General features: G+C 45.8%; 1 protein-coding gene across 2 annotated transcripts in view; it reads left to right on the forward strand.

Annotated features, from left to right (window-relative positions):
• Window positions 1–257: 257 nt before the first annotated feature.
• Window positions 258–17,710, forward strand: part of vaspb (vasodilator stimulated phosphoprotein b) — a 99,583-nt gene continuing 82,130 nt past the window's right edge. The window contains exon 1 of one of the 2 annotated variants that reach the window (XM_085973349.1): window positions 258–612. In XM_085973349.1, coding sequence (XP_085829475.1) covers window positions 608–612 — 5 coding nt within the window. In that variant the 5' untranslated portion in view covers window positions 258–607. The remainder of the gene's footprint in view (window positions 613–17,710) is intronic. The other variant, XM_085973352.1, reaches the window with a different exon arrangement.

Genomic DNA, 17,710 nt, shown 5'->3' on the forward strand with positions numbered 1-17,710 from the left:
GGTGGTCTCGACAAAGAGTTTGACTCGAAATGTTGACTCTGTTTTCTCTCCACGGATGTTGCCTGGCCTGCAGAGTTTTTCCAGCATTTTCTGTTGTTATTTCGGATTTCCAGCATCCGCAGTATTTTGCTATCGTTTAAAGTGGTGGTGGTGGTTTAAGAATGTTCCTGTGCCATTGCCCTTTTAAGGCAATGTGTGTGCCATTGCCCTTTTAAATCGTGTGCGGTGTTGGCGGAAGTGCAAGGCTGTGCATTGTGGGGCTAGGCGGGTGTGTGAATACTGGGATCAGGGAGTGGAGGGAATGAAATGTAACCCAGGGTGGTTACAGTGTAGCGAGGAACATGTTACAACAGGATCGTATTCACTGTTGAAGAGGCTACATACAGTGCAGTGAAGGAGGCGATCCAGGGACCCAACAAAAAGGAGAAAAAAACACAGCATCGCAGGTTAATAACTCGCCTTTTACATTGAAAGGAACAGAGGAAGCGAGAGAGAGAGAGAAATCAGTGTGTGCAACCAGATATACGCAAGACCAGGAAATTGCTGTGCAGAACCTCCGCTAGCCACGAAAGACTGAAGAGAGGGAGAATTCTTCTCAAGCCAAAACATGAGGTAGGATTTCAGCTTTTGTCGATTTCAGCTTTTGTCGATTTCCGGATGTGTGTGTGTGTTTCCAAGAGTTAATAACCTGTCGGGTTTTTTTTTTGAGTCGCTAATCTTCTGCCCTGTAAAAGTAAGGGCACTGGTCCATTTCTGACTTTCCAATGTTAGTAAGAGCGACTAAAGTCAACTTTCTGTAGATCTCGCGTTTGGAAATTAATTTTCAACACGAACTTAAAATGGCCCGACTTAATCATCAATATATAATTTAATTAAGTTGGAAAAAAACCTAAAGGAAGAATGTTGTAGATCAGTGAGAGTGAAAGTTAAGCATTATCTGTTTGATTCTAATCTCCCCTTTTTGTGGAATGTAAAGTGATTTTTATTTTATATGTTGCGTGCAGAGATGTATTTTCTAATTCTATAAGTGTGCGTGTTAGCGATTGCAATATGCTCTTCATTATCATGTGAAGAAACTCCAACCTCAATTGATAGAGCATAGAACCATAGAAATTTACAGAGGGAGGCCATTCGGCCCATCGTGTCTGTGCTGGCCGACAAAGAGCGGTCCAGCCTAATCCCACTCTCCAGCTCTTGGTCCGTAGCTCTGCGGGTTGCAGCACTTCAAGTGCATATCCAAGTGCTTTTTAAATATGATGAGGGTTCCTGCCTCTATCACCTTTCAGGCAGTGAGTTCCAGACCCCCACCACCCTCTGGGTGAAAAAAGATTCTCCTCAACTCCCCTCTAATCCTTCGACCAATTACTTTAAATCTATGCCCCCTGGTTATTGACCCTTCTGCTAAAGGAGCACTTTTTATAAAAAAAAAAAAAAAAATTTAAAATTCAAAAAATTATCACAGGTGGGCTCATTTGCCTTTAACAAGTTTTGAAGAAGGGTTCGACCCGAAACGTCAACTCAAATTTCCCTCCACGGATGTTGCCTGACCTGAGTTTTTCCAGCATTTTCTGTTGCCTTTAACAATATCGATTTTAACCCTGGTTATTGACGGGTTGCCGGTTGTTAAATAGTTTCTTGCCCATATGGGAAAAAAAAGTTGCTTTAATCGGGTCTGTTCACCCTCGGTCTAACAGAAGATTTGGTGAATGTGATTTTGATGATCTCGGTTAGTTGTAACGGCTCCATTTGATTTTTGAAGTGCATTGTAGTAAACAATTGTATCGCAGCTAAGAGTAAAATACTCGAGCTGCAAAGACCCAGTCCCCACGTCCTGCTTTCGGCGTCGAGTGAACGCCAAGACTCCATTTGCACCATCTCCTCCTGTAACCCATTCTTTTCCCAGACTCTCATCTGTGGAAACCCTTCCCTTGTTCCTAGAATCTACCAGCTTCTGAAGCCCAAGCTTGCCATTGCCCAGCCGCTACTTCCTGATTTATCTCCTCCAACTCCACTGTTTTATTACAGCATTGGCCCCACACCTAGGTTTCTTGATAACAAAAGACCTACATCCGCACCTTGCGTGTGTTTGCATAAATAAAATGCCCTTTTTTCACCTGGGTTAATTGTGCAGTTCCTGTTGCTGCGTTGGAACGTAGGGCACTTGTAAAAGAAGGGAGCAAATGGTTGGTGTGTGATGTATGTCGGTGTTTAAAAAGCAAGCCTTTGGATTAAACACATTATGCTAGCTGCAATGTAATCAGTAACTTCGACAGAATGAGTTTTAAAAAAAACAAAAAAAAACAACCCTTTTTTGAGTCAAACTTTGTGCTCAACAAGATGAAGACTGGACGAGCTAAGGAAGAGGCAACTAGTGTCAGTGGTAAACACTCCCAAGGCAGGTACAGCACAAGCTAGATAAAGAGTGTAAGTGGCCACCTGAGAAGGCAGACGGGGCCCTCGGTTTAACGTCTCCTCTGAAAGACGGAAAGACGGCGCCTCTGACAGTGCAGCACTCCCTCAGCACCGCACTGGGAGCGTCGGCCTAGATATTTACGCTCAAGCCTCTGAGTCGGAAGGTTGTGGGTTCAAGTTCCGCACCAGAGACAAGAGTGTTACCCACTGAGTCACGGCTATAAACCCTCCGAGCTTCCTCTACACTGCTCCATCAAACACTCCCAGGTTTTCTTTTTAATCCACACTTTCCTCTGGCCTTTTCTCTTCCCTCCCCCATGGCAGCTGTCCTTCATTCTGCCCGCGCCATTCACGCTCCATCTAGAGCCATCCTTTTTGTTCCTTTACCTGTCCCATCACCACCTCCTCTGGCCTTCAATATCTCCCAATGTACGATAGCAAAATACTGCGGATGCTGGAAAACCGAAATAACAACAGAAAATGCTGGAAAAACTCAGCAGGCCAGGCAACATCCGTGGAGAGAAATTAGAGTCGACGTTTCGGGTCGAAACCCTTTTTTTCAAAACTGGAAAGGAAAGGCAGGGCTGCGATAGAACAAAAGAAGTAAAAGAGACATTAAGAGGTATTCAAAACCAGACGAGATGGTGATAGGACTAGTGGAGACAAAAGACGGCTCAGATTAGGTGTGAAGTGTACTGGCAGGATGAGAGACAGCTGCCATGTGGGAGAGAGAGGAAAAAAAAGGAAATCTCTCCTGTTTTCTATCCTATCACTGACCTTCCCTTTTGTTCTTTCATCCCCTCCCCCTTTTCCCAGCCCCTAAACTTGCTTTCCCTTTCCTGCTTTTTTCCAGTTCTGACGAAGGGTCTTCGACCTGAAACGTTAACTCTGTTTCTCTCTCCATGGATGCTGCCCTGGCCTGCCGAGTTTTTCCAGCGTTTCCTGTTGTTGTTCTGAATATAGAACAGGTTAGATGCAAAGAGAAGCTCTTTCTACACTGCTCTGTCACACACTCGCATTAGACGAAGCGTAATACTTTTTCTACACTACTTCATAACGCACGGCCAGGTACAGCGTGGTTAGATACAATTTTTTATTTTGTCACTTGTTCTGGGGAATTAGACAACACTGGCAAGGTGGTATTGATTGCCCATCTCTAGTTGCCCTCGGGGAATTGAGTGGACCATGTACAGGAAACTTTTTTATCCTGGACCGGCGTGGTGCCGGTTTATCAAAAAGTCCGGATTACAGAGAGGTATAGTTAAAAGGTACGAGAGCTCCGTACACAGCAACAAATCCAGGCTTCCCTGTTGCTTAGCAACATGTGCAGGAACTCCGGCCACAGACCAAGTGTCCCTGTTGCTTAGCAACAAGTGCACGAACCTCGGTTACACAGCCACAGATCCAGGAACGGCCACTAATATGAAGTAAAACTTACCTGAACCTACTCCTGAATTTTGCCGGTTAACACAGATTTCCGGTTATTTAGGTGCCGGTAAATCGAGAGTTTCCTGTAGTTAGTGTGGGACAGGAGCCAGACTGGGTAAGGATGGCAGATTTCCTTCCCTGAGTGAACCAGTTGGGAATTTTACGACGATCGGGCAGCTTTTCTGGTCATTTTTTTGGTGCCCACGCATTATCGGATTTATTGAATTCAATTTCACAACTTGCCACGGCGGGGTTTGAACTCTTGATCTCTGGGTTGCTCATCCAGTATTGTCGCGATTAGCTCTCTCTGAAGTGCAACAACACCTCGCAACCATAACTTGCATTTATACAGCGCCTTTCGCATAGTAAAACATCCCAAGGTGCTTCGCAGGAGTGTTATCCGACAAAAATTGGCACTGAGCCACAGGAGCTATTTGGACGGGTTAATCACGGGTAAGTTTTAACAAGCACCTTAAAGGAGGAGAGAGAGGCGGAGAGGTTTAGGTTGAGAATGCCAGAGCTCGGGGGCCTAAGACGGCCGAAGGCACAGCCGCCAATGGTTGAGCGATGAAGCGTTTTCCCCCGCTGCACCAGAATGACATTCTGTGCTCGCTCTGTCTGATTGCCAAATTAAGGATGGTGTGGTGCTGTAGGCCCACAGTGACTAGCATTTGTGTAAAGAGTGGCAAAGGGTGGTGGGGAAATGCTCTTGTACGAATTTAGAGAAGTATATCACTGGAGACAGCATCTTAACAGCTGATGTGTGCAGTGGATGGTAAAGTTAGAGGAAGCTGTACAAATATCAGTCTTGACTGACTGTTTTGTTTCATAACTTTTGCTATATTTATGAGGAAATATCTGTGTCTAAATATCTAAATGTTGAAATAACACAAATAGGAGCAGGAGTAGGCCATTCGGCCCCTCGAGCCTGCTCCGCCATTCAATAAGATCACGACTGATCTTCGACCTCAACACCACTCTCCCGCCCGATCTCCATAGCCCTTGATTCCCCTAGAGTCCAAAAATCTATCGACCTCGGCCTTGAATATACTCAACGACTCAGCATTGTAAAGGAAACTTATTGCGGCTTTCACAATCTCAAGACGCCCCAAAGCGCTTTACAGCCAATGAAGTACTCTTGAAGTGTAGTCACTGTTGTAATGTAGGAAACGCAGCAGCCAATTTGCACACAGCAAGCTCCCACAAACAGTCAATGAGATAATGACTAGATAATCTGTCTTTTAATGATGTTGGCTGAGGGTTAAATATTGGCCAGGACATTAACGTCACACTATAAATGTAAGTTGGTTACAAAAGTCCTTCAATTGGCTTCAATATTCTCCCCTCGTGTCCTGAAGATGCTGACTCCTACCGAGCTGTGGGACACAAGAGGCTATTAAACAAAATTAGGGCTCATGGGATTGGGGGTAATATACTAGCATGGATTGAGGATTGGTTAACGGACAGACAACAGAGGGTAGGAATAAACGGGTCATTTTCGGGATGGCAGGCTGTAACTAGTGGGGTACCGCAAGGATCAGTGCTTGGGCCTCAGCTATTCACAATCTACATCAATGATTTGGATGAGGGAACCAAATGTAATATATCCAAGTTTGCTGATATAAAGCTAGATGGGAATGTAAGTTGTGAGGAGGATGCACAACTAAGTGAGTGGATAAGAACATGGCAAATGGAATATAATGTGGAGAAATGTGAAGTTATCCACTTTGGTAGGAAAAATAGAAAAGCAGAGTATTTTTTAAATGGTGAGAGATTGGAAAATGTTGGTGTTCAGAGGGACCTGGGTGTCCTTGTACACGAATCACTGAAAGTTAACATGCAGGTAGGGAAAGCAAATGGTATGTTGGCCTTTATTACAAGAGGATTTGAGTATAAGAGTAAAGACGTCTTACTGCAATTATATAGGGCCCTGGTGAGACCACACCTGGAGTATTGTGGACAGTTTTGGTCTCCTTACCTAAGGAAGGATATACTTGCCATAGAGGGAGTGCAACGAAGGTTCACCAGACTGGTTCCTGGGATGGGGGGGATTGTCCCAGGAGGAGAGATTGAGTGGGCTCAGGTAACTTTAACCTTGCAGTTTGAACTTGCAGTTAGGGATAAAATGCACCCACTATTAGAGCCAGGGGAATTTAAACAGCAGAAGATGGGGCTCCACTAAACTTGCCCCGGCTAACCTTCACCAGAATATCAGTGCTAATTTGACCTTGTGAGAGATGACATTATTCATGTCCGAGGCCAGGACCCAGGAGCGAGGCCCAGGAGTGGCGCAGCGGGGTCGGGGCCCAGGGAAGGTGCGGCATGGGCCAGCAGCAAGGGCGGGAGGACCACAATGCATCCTATGAAACCCAGGCAATAGAGACTATGCCTATATTCACTAGAGTTTAGAAGAATGAGAGGTGATCTCATTGAATGATACAAAATTCTTACAGGGCGTGACAGGGTAGATGCAGGGAGGATGTTTCTCCTGGCTGGAGAGTCTAGAACCAGGGGTCACAGTCTCAGAATAAGGGGTCGGCCATTTAGGACTGAGATGAGGAGAAATTTCTTCACTCGGAGGGCGGTGAATCTTTGGAATTCTCTCCCCCAGAGGGCTGTGGAGGCTCAGTCGTTGAGTATATTCAAGACAGAGATAGATAGATTTTTGGATATTCAAGGGATATGGGGATCGGGCAGGAAAGTGCAGATGAGGTAGAAGATCAGCCATGATATTGAATGGCGGAACAGGCTCGAGGGGCCGAATGGCCGACACCTGCCCTTATTTCTTACGTCCATCTCTGGTTTCTCCACATTAAAAATTATATATATAATAAAGTAACTGGTTTGCAAAGAGACCGACAGCAGTCAATTGCAACAAGTGAAGATAAAAGTGCAACATAATCGATACAGAATACATCAACTCTAGAGTGATGTGCTGTGTGTAATGTTTTGTGGTCAGCGAGTGTAATTTAAGAAATATTAGTAACAGGGCAAGGCCATTAGACCCAAACAAGTCTGTCACTTTTTGATGGATCAACCCTCGCCTACCCACCAAATCCCATCGAGGAACGCATCTAAATTGTTTCTTGGAACCATTTAACGCGTCTGTCCTTCCCGATTAAATTATTCCATGGATTATTGGGTGGAAAAGTTTCCTTCTGATTTTCCCTTCTTACTGCTAACTCTCCCTGGTACTTGAACCCATCACTTTTGTCACCTTCCAGAGTGCCTTGTGTGTGTATAACTTCGCTGTGCACTGCTGTGCTGTTTTAAAGCGGTCCATCCATACGTCGTGCTGAGTCCTAACTCGAGTCTGCTTAGCCACTTGGGCGCTTTCCTGTTGCCTTTTTTTAATCTTTGGGCTGCCTTCTCCCACTTGCCCATTGACGTAAGAAAACTACTAGGCACATAAGAACATAAGACATAAGAACATAAGAAATAGGAGCAGGAGTAGGCCAATCGGCCCCTCGAGCCTGCTCCGCCATTCAATAAGATCATGGCTGATCTGATCCTAACCTCAAATCTTCTATCACTCTGCATCCACCCGAACCCATGTGATCTCCCGGGAGAGGCGAAAAACCAGATAAAGACCCAATGGCCAATTTGGGAGAAAAAAATCTGGGAAATTCCTCTCCGACCCATCTAGGCGATCGAAATTCTTCCAGGAGATCACTCTGTCCCTATATTTTCTACAGTACTTACCTTCTGTAAAAGCGATCTCCACCCCAGCCAGGAACAGGAATAAAACCATCTCCTGAAATCTAACAGAATTAGAACACAGTAGGAGCAGAACAAGGCTACACGGCCCCTGGGCCCACTCCACTACCCACAGGGCCATGACCATTCCGAACCTAGACTCATGTCCAATTTCCTGCCCGCTCCCCGTAACCCTTAATTCCCTTTACTTCTAGGAAACTATCTATTTCTGTTTTAAATTTATTTAATGATGTAGCTTCCACAGCTTTCTGGGGCAGCAAATTCCACAAACCTACCACCCTCTGAGTGAAGAAGTTTCTCCTCATCTCAGTTTTGAATGAGCAGCCCCTTATTTTAAGATTATGCCCCCTAGTTCTAGTTTCACCCATCATTGGGAACATCCTCACCGCATCCACCCGATCAAGCCCCTTCACAATCTTATATGTTTCAATAAGATCGCCTCTCATTCTTCTGAACTCCAATGAGTAGAGTCCCAATCTACTCAACCTCTCCTCATATGACCACCCCCTCATCCCCGGGATTAACCGAGTGAACCTTCTTTGTACTGACTCGAGAGCAAGTATGTCTTTTCTTAAGTATGGACACCAAAACTGTATGCAGTATTCCAGGTGCGGCCTCACCAATACCTTGTACAACTGCAGCAATACCTCCCTGTTTTTATATTCCAACCCCCTAGCAATAAAAGCCAACATTCCATTGGCCTTCTTAATCACTTGCTGCACCTGCATACTAACTTTTTGAGTTTCGTGCACCAGGACCCCCAGATCCCTTTGTACTACAGTACTTTCCAGTTTCTTGCCATTAAGATAATAACTTGCTCTATGATTTTTCCTGCCAAAGTGCATAACCTCACACTTTCCAGTATTGTATTCCATCTGCCAAATCTCTGCCCACTTACTTAGCCTGTCTATGTCCCTTTGCAGGTTTTTTATGTCCTCCTCACTCACTACTTTCCCTCCCATCTTTGTATCATCTGCAAACTTTGATATGTTACACTCGGTCCCCTCCTCCAAATCGTTAATATAGATTGTAAAGCGTTGGGGACCCAGCACTGACCCCTGCGGAACACCACTAGTTACTGGTTGCCAATCTGAGAACGAACCATTTATCCCAACTCTCTGCTTTCTGTTAGAGAGCCAATCCTCCACCCACGCCAGAATATTACCCCCAATCCCGTGATTTTTTATCTTGAGCAATAATCTTTTGTGTGGCACCTTGTCAAATGCCTTTTGGAAGTCTAAATACACTACGTCCACTGGTTCCCCTTTATCCACCCTGTATGTTACTTCCTCAAAAAACTCAAGCAAATTTGTTAAACATGACTTCCCCTTCATGAAACCATGCTGAGTTTGCCCTATTAAATTATGTTTATCCAAATGTCCCGTTACTGTCTCCTTAATAATGGACTCTAACATTTTACCAACCACAGATGTTAGGCTAACAGGTCTATAGTTTCCAGCCTTCTGCCTACTACCCTTTTTAAATAAGGGTGTTACATTAGCAGTTTTCCAATCTGCTGGGACCTTTGCTGAGTCCAGTGAGTTTTGGAAAATTATTACCAATGCATCCACAATCCCTACCGCTACTTCCCTCAAGACCCTGGGATGCAAGCCATCAGGTCCAGGGGATTTATCCGCCTTGAGTCCCATTATTTTACCAAGTACCACTTCCTTAGTGATTTTAATCGTATTTAGTTCCTCCCCCCCTAGAGCCCCCTGTTTGTCCAGTGTTGGGATATTCTTAGTGTCCTCTACTGTAAAGACTGATACAAAATAATTGTTCAGTGTTTTTGCCATCTCCATGTTTCCCACCATTAATTTCCCGGTCTCATCCTCTAAGGGACCAACATTTACTTTAGCCACCCTTTTTCTTTTTATATAACTATAGAAACTTTTACTGTCTGTTTTTATATTTTTTGCTAATTTACTTTCATAATCTATCTTCCCTTTCTTAATCAATCTTTTTGTTATTTTTTGCTGTCTTTTAAAGACTTCCCAATCTTCCATCCTCCCACTAGATTTGGCTACCTTATATGCCCTTGTTTTTAGTCGGATACTATCCTTAATTACTTTACTTAGCCACGGATGGCTATCTTTTCTTTTACACCCTTTTTTCCTCAGTGGAATATATTTTTTTTGGAAGTTGTAAAATAACTCCTTAAATGTACACCACTGGTCATGTACCGTCTTACCCTTTAATCTATTTTCCCAGTCCACTCTAATTAATTCCGCTCTCATACCTTCATAGTCTCCTTTATTCAAGCTCAGCACGCTTGTTTGAGATCCAACCTTCTCACCCTCTAATTGAATATGGAACTCAACCATGTTATGGTCACTCATTCCAAGGGGATCCTTTACTAGGACATTTTTAATTAATCCTGTCTCATTACACAGGACCAAATCTAAGGTTGCTTGCCCCCTGGTCGGTTCAGTTACATACTGCTCAAGAAACCCATCCCTAATACACTCAATGAACTCTTCCTCAAGGCTGCTCTACCCAATTTGATTTGTCCAGTTAATATGATAATTAAAATCCCCCATAATTATAGCTGTTCCCTTATTACAAGCCTCAACTATTTCCTGATTAATACTCCGTCCAACAGAGTTGCAACTGTTCGGAGGCCTATAGACTACACCCACTAGTGTTTTTTTCCCCTTATTATTCCTTACCTCCACCCAAGCTGTTTCACTATCCTGCTCCTTTGACCCAATATCATTTCTCTGTATTATAGTGATTCCTTCCTTTATTAACATAGCCACCCCACCTCCTCTCCCTTCCTGCCTGTCCTTCCTGATTGTTAAATAACCTGGTATGTTTAATTCCCAGTCATGGTCACCCTGCAGCCATGTTTCTGTAATGGCCACAAGATCATACCCATATGTCATTATTTGTGCCGTTAACTCGTTCATTTTGTTACGAATGCTACGTGCATTCAGATAAAGAACTTTCAAATATGTTTTGTAACACTTAGTTCCTGTTTTTTCCCTTTTTAGTACTTTACTTTTTACTCCATACCTTCTGTCCCTTCCTGACACATTCTGTTTTTTAATTCCCCCACTGCTACCTAAGTCTATGACCTTCTCTGTTGTCATTTCTATTATTTGCTCTCTAGAAACCTCCCCCCCACTAATTAGTTTAAAGCCCTCTCTACAGCGTTAAACAAAGCTTTAATCACCTGTTTTACAACATGGAGGTCTAGTTGTGTCCTTCACTAGTTCCTGTTAAGAATGTCCTGCGCAAGCTGGGCCCGTGCCCGAGTATTTATACTCTCCCTGGGCAGCGCCACCCGTAGGCCGCTCAGTATTATTTCATAAGTCTGTCTTTCATGAATGACTGATTCATGTCACCCTTTACGATGGGGGTGGGTGTGGGGACCACCTACGCCTATCGGACGCAAGGACCCCCCCTCGCTGGCCGTCGATCCGGTATTCCGGGCCGGCACTCCAGTCTCCCCTCACCGGGCTGAACCCCAAGCCTCCAGACTCAGGTGAGAATATGACCGCTGAGCTAGATGGATGTCGACCCAGAATCTGCGACTGTCTGGAGTGGGGTTTGAACCCTTCACCTTCTGGCTCGGAGGCAGGAATGCTACCACTGAGCCAAAGGCTCGCTCCTCTGGTGCAGCGCTGCAATTGATGTATATCTCAATTATTCAAACGGCATGTTTCCCCCCAGACTGCTCTATGACCTAATTGTAGCTTTGGTTCATGAAAGGGATGCGCATCGAACCCTGGTAGATGGGGGTAAAAGCCTCCCGTGAACATTGGCTGGAAGGGGTCTCGGCAAAATGAGTTTGGGATATTCTCGGCCTAAGTTTGCTTTACCTAGAGCGCGGCAAGAATGCAGAACGCGTGGCCACAGGGAGTGGTTGAGGCGAATAGCACAGATGCATTTAAGGGGAAGCTCGATAAGCACAGGAGGGAGAAAGGAACAGAAGGATATGCTGATGCGGTGAGATGAAGAGGGGGTGGGAGGAGGCTCGTGTGGAGCATAAACACCGGCATGGATCAGTTGGGCTGAATGGCCTGTTTCTGTGTAAATTCTATGTAATGTAACTGTTGGTGGCAGCGACATCACAGAACTGCATGATCAATAGTCAGTCGGGGGAACGGCTGATGCAGGGAATCTTTACCTAAAGAAAGGATATACTTGCCATAGAGGGAGTGCAGCGAAGGTTCACCAGACTGATTCCTGGGATGGCAGGACTGTCGTATGAGGAGAGATTGGGTCGACTAGGCCTGTATTCACTAGAGTTTAGAAGAATGAGAGGGGATTGCATTGAAACGTATAAAATTCTGACCGGGCTAGACAGATTGGATGCAGGGAGGATGTTTCCCCTGGCTGGGGGGGGGTCTAGAACGAGGGGTCACAGTCTCAGGATACGGGGTAGGACATTTAGGACTGAGATGAGGAGAAATTCCTTCACTCAGAGGGAGGTGAACCTGTGGAATTCTCTACCACAGAAGGCTGTGGAGGCCAAGTCACTGAATATATTTAAGAAGGAGATCGATAGATTTCTAGACACAAAAGGCATCAAGGGGTATGGAGAGAGAGCGGGAATATGGTATTGAGATAGAGGATCAGCCATGATCATATCGAAGGGCCGAATGGCCTACTCTTGCCCCTATGTTTCTATGGTGCAGTTTTGTCCAATTCATTAGCCAGATGTGGCAAATTGGAATCTGGATGTGGCTAACTTAATTTCCGATTTAGTAAATAAAAACAACTGGCATATAATGCAGAATGAGTAATAAACATCATCACGGGCCTGTGACCTCAATATTCCTATTCGCAAGCTGTATCTACTTTAACCTTTTAGAGTGTGAGTGTTATTTGATTGAGTGCTTTTACTTCCTTGGTTACCGATTGGTGGTGGTAGTTTGTTAAGTAAACATGAGGTGTGTTTACCTGTATTGTGAGAGTTTGTGTAAGGCGTTTTCAACTAAAATTAGTTGCATGTGGCCACATCTATAGCTAGTCAGTGATTTCTATCAGACAGCACTGCCCTCGCACAGCAAGAGCAGCTCTTCGGAGGTTAAGGGTGAAGGCGTGTTGTGGGAGCGGAGTAGAGGGAGCTTAGCTCCGTGCCGGACAGCCTTGTGCCTAACCCGAGGGTGTTTGGTACACCCGAGGCAGATGTGGTGACAGTGTCCCACCTCGGCCCTCTCCCCGCATTGGCATTCCCGACTGTGGCGAGCTCCGACGCGGATCTTCCCAATGCGGTCGTGTAACTTCTGGAGCCGTGACGGTCCCAGTTGGAATTAACTCCCTGCATTAAAAAAAAATCCGACTTCCGGGTGAGACGTTAAACCGAGGCGCCGTCTGCTCTCACAGGTGGACGTAAAAGATCCCCGCGGCACTCGGAGGAGCAGGGCAGTTATCCCCGGTGTCCTGGGGCCAATATTTATAGCTCAAGCAAAATCACTAAAATAGATTATCTGGTCATTGTCACGTTGTGGTTTGTGGGAGCTTGCTGTGCGCAAATTGGCTGCCGCGTTTCCTACATTACAACAGTGACGACACTTCAAAATAGTACTTCATTGGCTGTAAAGCGCTCTGGGACGTCCTGAGGTTGTGAAAGGCGCTACACAAAGGCAAATCTTGCTTTAAAAATTACCGGAGAAAGGACGCCATGATGTTCGTATCAGAATGGAGTGCCACGGCGAGGCATGTACTGAAGATTCAAACTTGCATTTGTAAAGTGTGTCGCTATCTCCAGTGACAGTGAAGTACAGAGACTGTGTCTTGAAACGTGGCGGCTGTCGTGTGTGTCAATAACAACATGCAGCGTTGAGATGAACAGCCGGTTAATCTGTTTTGGTCGAGGGTGGAATGTTGGCCAGGAGACTGCGTGCGCGCGCGCTCTTTTTTTTTCGAATAGCAGAGATGCATTTAAGGGGACGCGAGATAAGCACACAAGGAAGAAAGGAATAGAAGGATATGGTGAGATGGTCAAGGGGACGTCCACCTGAGCCACTAGAATAGGCAGATGCCAGTTTAGCATCTCCTCCTGAAGGACTCCCTTCAGCGCTGCACTGCAGTGCTGGCCTAGGCTATGTGCTTGAACTATTACACTGGGTCCTGAACCCACAGCTATCTGGCCAAGACCGTGAGAGAGCTATCAACTGATAAGCCAAGTGCACTGAATAAAACACCGCATGAAGTCCAGGCATCTCTCTCTTGAGTTCTCGACTAGCTACAAAACCGCGAGGGGCGGGGGGGAAGTATAAATGGGGTGCAATGTTTTGGCAGTATTGAACACGGTTAGTTCATATTATGATCTGCGTCATCGGTGCTGGGGTAATTGTCGTAGTTTGGCTTTTTATTCGTTCACGGGATGGGGATGTCGCCGACAAGGCCAGCATTTATTCATCATAGAAATTCATGGGACAGAAGGAGGCCATTCAGCCCATCTTGTCCGTGCCGGCCGACAAAGGGAGCCTTTCACAACCTCGGGACGTCCCAAAGCAGCACTTTTTTGAAATGTCACTGTTGTAATGTAAGAAACACAGCAGCCAATTTGCGCACAGCAAGCTCCCACAAACAACAATATGATAATGACTAGATAATCTGTTTTAGTGATGTTGATTGAGGGATAAATATTGGCCCCAGGACACCTTAATCTCACTTTTTCCAGCTCTTGGTCCGTAGCCCTGTAGGTTATGACACTTCCAAGTGCATATCCAAGTACTTTTTAAATGTGATGAGGGTTTCTGCCTCGACCACCCTTTTCAGGCAGTGAGTTCCAGACCCCCACCACCCTCTGGGTGAAAAAATACCTCCTCAAATCCCCTCTAACCCTCCGATCAATAACTTTAACTCTATGTCCCCTGGTTATTGACCCTTCTGCTAAGGGAAATAGGTCCCTCCTATCCACTCTATCCAGGCCCCTCGTAATTTTATACACCTCAATTAAGTCTCCCCTCAATCAACATCATAAAAAACAGATGATCTGGTCATTATCACATTGCTGTTTGTGGGAGCTTGCTGTGCACAATTGGCTGCCACGTTTCCCACATTACAACAGTGACTACACTTCAAAAAAAGTACTTCATTGTCTGTAAAGCGCTTTGAGACGTCTGGTGGTCGTGAAAGGCGCTATATAAACGCAAGTTATTTTTAGAAAATCGTCCAGCAGTGACTAAGAATACCTGTTAGTCAGATCTCCGCATTCAGATGAGGCTTAATTTGGAAGGCTCCATGTTAGAAACTTGTTCCGTCCGTGTTAGAAAGCGAGATACGAGAAAGAAAGCGAGATACGAGAAAGCACAGAGAGCTGCACAGAGAGCTTCACTCGCTCTCGGGAGCCCTGGTGTCAGTCACTCAAACCAAGAAGCCATTTTGTTAGCAAACCTTGCATTTATATGATCCTTTTATCCGGTCTCGCGGCGCATGGCATAGCTGCTTTCAATTTTCAGTCCTAGGTGAATGCAGTAGCACATTTTGAGCACAGCAAGATCCCACGGACAGCAGTGCGATGAATGACCAGTTGACCCCCCCCGAGCGTTGTGTTTTGGTGGTGGTGGTGTCTGAGGGACAGATGCTGGCCTGTACGCTGGCAGAGTGCCCCGTTCTTCTCCCGACAGTGCCATGGGGGGGTGGGGCCTCAGCCAGATGATGCACTGTTCGATGGTGCCAAGGTTAGAAAGAATATCGAGTTCAACAATTTCAGATCATAACCTCGGCCCCTATTATATTTTTATCCACACTTTTGGTTTGTTTCTATGTGCCTTTTCCTTTTTCTCTCCCACATGGCAGCTGTCTCTCATCCTGCCAGCGCGTTTGCACATTCTCCCCGTGTTTGCGTGGGTTTCCTCCCGGGTGCTCCGGTTTCCTCCCACAGTCCAAAGATGTGCGGGTTAGGTTGATTGGCCATGATAAAAAAAATTGACCCTTAGTGTTAGGGGGGATTAAATACGTGGGGTTACGGGGATAGGGCTTGGGTGGGATGGCTGTCGGTGTAGGGACCGGGTGCTAGGGTTTGGATGATCAGCCATGATCTTGTTGAATGGCGGAGCAGGCTCGAAGGGCCGAATGGCCTACTCCTGCTCCTATCTTCTATGTTTCTATGTGCCTTTTCCTTTCTCTCTCCCACATGGCAGCTGTCTCTCACTCTGCCAGCGCATTTCACACTTCATCTAGAGCCGTCTTTTGTCTCTTTACCTGTCCTATTACCATCTCGTCTCGTCTTGAATATCTCTTAATGTCTCCTCACCTCTCAGACCCTCCCTTTTTGTTCTTTCAGCCCCTCCCCCCATTTCCCAGCCCCCAAACTGGCCTTTTAATCTGTTTCATTTCCTGTGTTTTTTCTCAGTTTTCTGAAGAAGGGTTTCTACCTGAAACGTTAACTCTGTTTCTTTCTCCACGGATGTTGCCCTGGCCTGCTGAGTTTTTTCAGCGTTTTCTGTTGTTATTTCGGATTTCCAGCATCCGCAGTATTTTGCTATCATATTAGAAAGAAGTCTAACCTTCCACAGTGCAATTCTCTGCTGCCAGCCATTGTTGAAGCCGGGTCCATGAAGTCCTTTTCAAAAGGCAGTGAGCTGGTTGCTTGGGAACGATGAAATAATTGAAGGGTAGGAGGAGCGAGCGGGAATGTGGGATTAGACTAGGTGGCGCTTGTGGAGGAAAAAACACTAGTGCGGACGTGATGGGCCGATTGGCCTCTTTCTGTGCCGTTACGTACGGCGGCTTTATAAACTGAAAGTATCACTGAGCCACGCTGTTGCGTTCTGCTCCACTCTTGTTCAGCGCAACGTACAGGCGCAGAATCTAGTGCAGGATGCAAAACACAAATCATTAATTGCTTTTTCATCTACAGAGATTACATGTACTTGGTGTAGATTGCTTGATAGGTGACCGCACAAGCCCAGGTCATGAGGCATAGAATCTCGCATTACACTTTTTTATGCGGGTACTTTTTTAGTGGGAGGGAAAAAAAAATCTTTTGACACCATCGCCCGACCTGATTCAGCTATCCCACGATCTAAACTTCTGTCAGGCGATGAACGTGGGTGGCCTGCTCGCTTTCCACACATTAGAACCAAGAATGCAAGTTTTTTGCAGCCCAGGTGGACAACCACCTGACCAGAGCAAAGGGACAAATTTGAAAGAAATGGCGGGGGGTAGTGGATGGGAGAGGGTGGGGAAGAAACAGTGAGTTTTACTAATAGATAGAAAGAAAGACTTGCATTTCTATAGCGTCTTTCACGACCTCGGGCCTTTCCAAAACGCTTTAACGCCAATGAAGTACTTTTTGAAGTGTTGTCACTGCTGTAATGTAGGAAACCCGGCAGCCAATTTGCACACAGCAAGCTCCCACAAACTGCAACGAGATAATGACCAGATCATCTGTTTTTAGGTGTTGGTTGAGGGATAAATATTGGCCCCTGGCTCCTCTTCGAAATAGTGGCCATGGGATCTTTTACATTCGCCTGAGAGGGCAGACAGGACCCTCGGTTTAACGTCTCATCCGAAAGAACGTACCTCCGACAGTGCAGCACTCCCTCAGCACTGCACTGGGAGTGTCAGCCTAAATTCTGTGCTGAAGTCCCTGGAGTGGGACTCGAACCCACGACCTTCTGACTGTGAGACGAGAGAGTGCCACCTACTGAGCCATGGCTGACTCTAGTTAAAACAGAAGCTTGCTTGACTGCCTTGACCATTTGGGGAGGAATTTTCCTGACCATCACTTGGAGAGGGGTTTAGCCTCCCTTCCCCCCCCCAGGGTAAAGCATTGCCAGTGGCTGGAGAGGGCGGGGGCAGTCCAGCAGAAGGGGTGAGCATTGATTGGGGCCCAACTGTCTGTTTTATTACGTTCTAGGGTCTAAGCCCTTGTTGAGTCTTGGACTGTGGGGAATTGTGGATTGATTATTGTAAGGGAGCAGCCTCGATGGCTTCAGGTCACAGTCTAAGGATAAGGGGTAAGCCATTTAAGACAGAGATGAGGAGGAATTTCTTCACCCAGAGAGTGGTGAACCTGTGGAATTCTCTACCACAGAAGGCAGTAGAGGCCAATTCATTAAATATATTCAGGAAGGAGTTAGATATATTTCTTAAGGCTAAAGGGATCAAGGGAAATGGGGAGAAGGCAGGGACAGGGTACTGAATTTGGATGATCAGCCATGATCGCATTAAATGGCGGAGCAGGCTC

This window comes from Somniosus microcephalus, chromosome 34, assembly GCF_052327205.1.
Source record: "Somniosus microcephalus isolate GS21.2 chromosome 34, FLI_Smic_1.0, whole genome shotgun sequence".
Taxonomy (NCBI): Eukaryota; Metazoa; Chordata; class Chondrichthyes; order Squaliformes; family Somniosidae; genus Somniosus; species Somniosus microcephalus.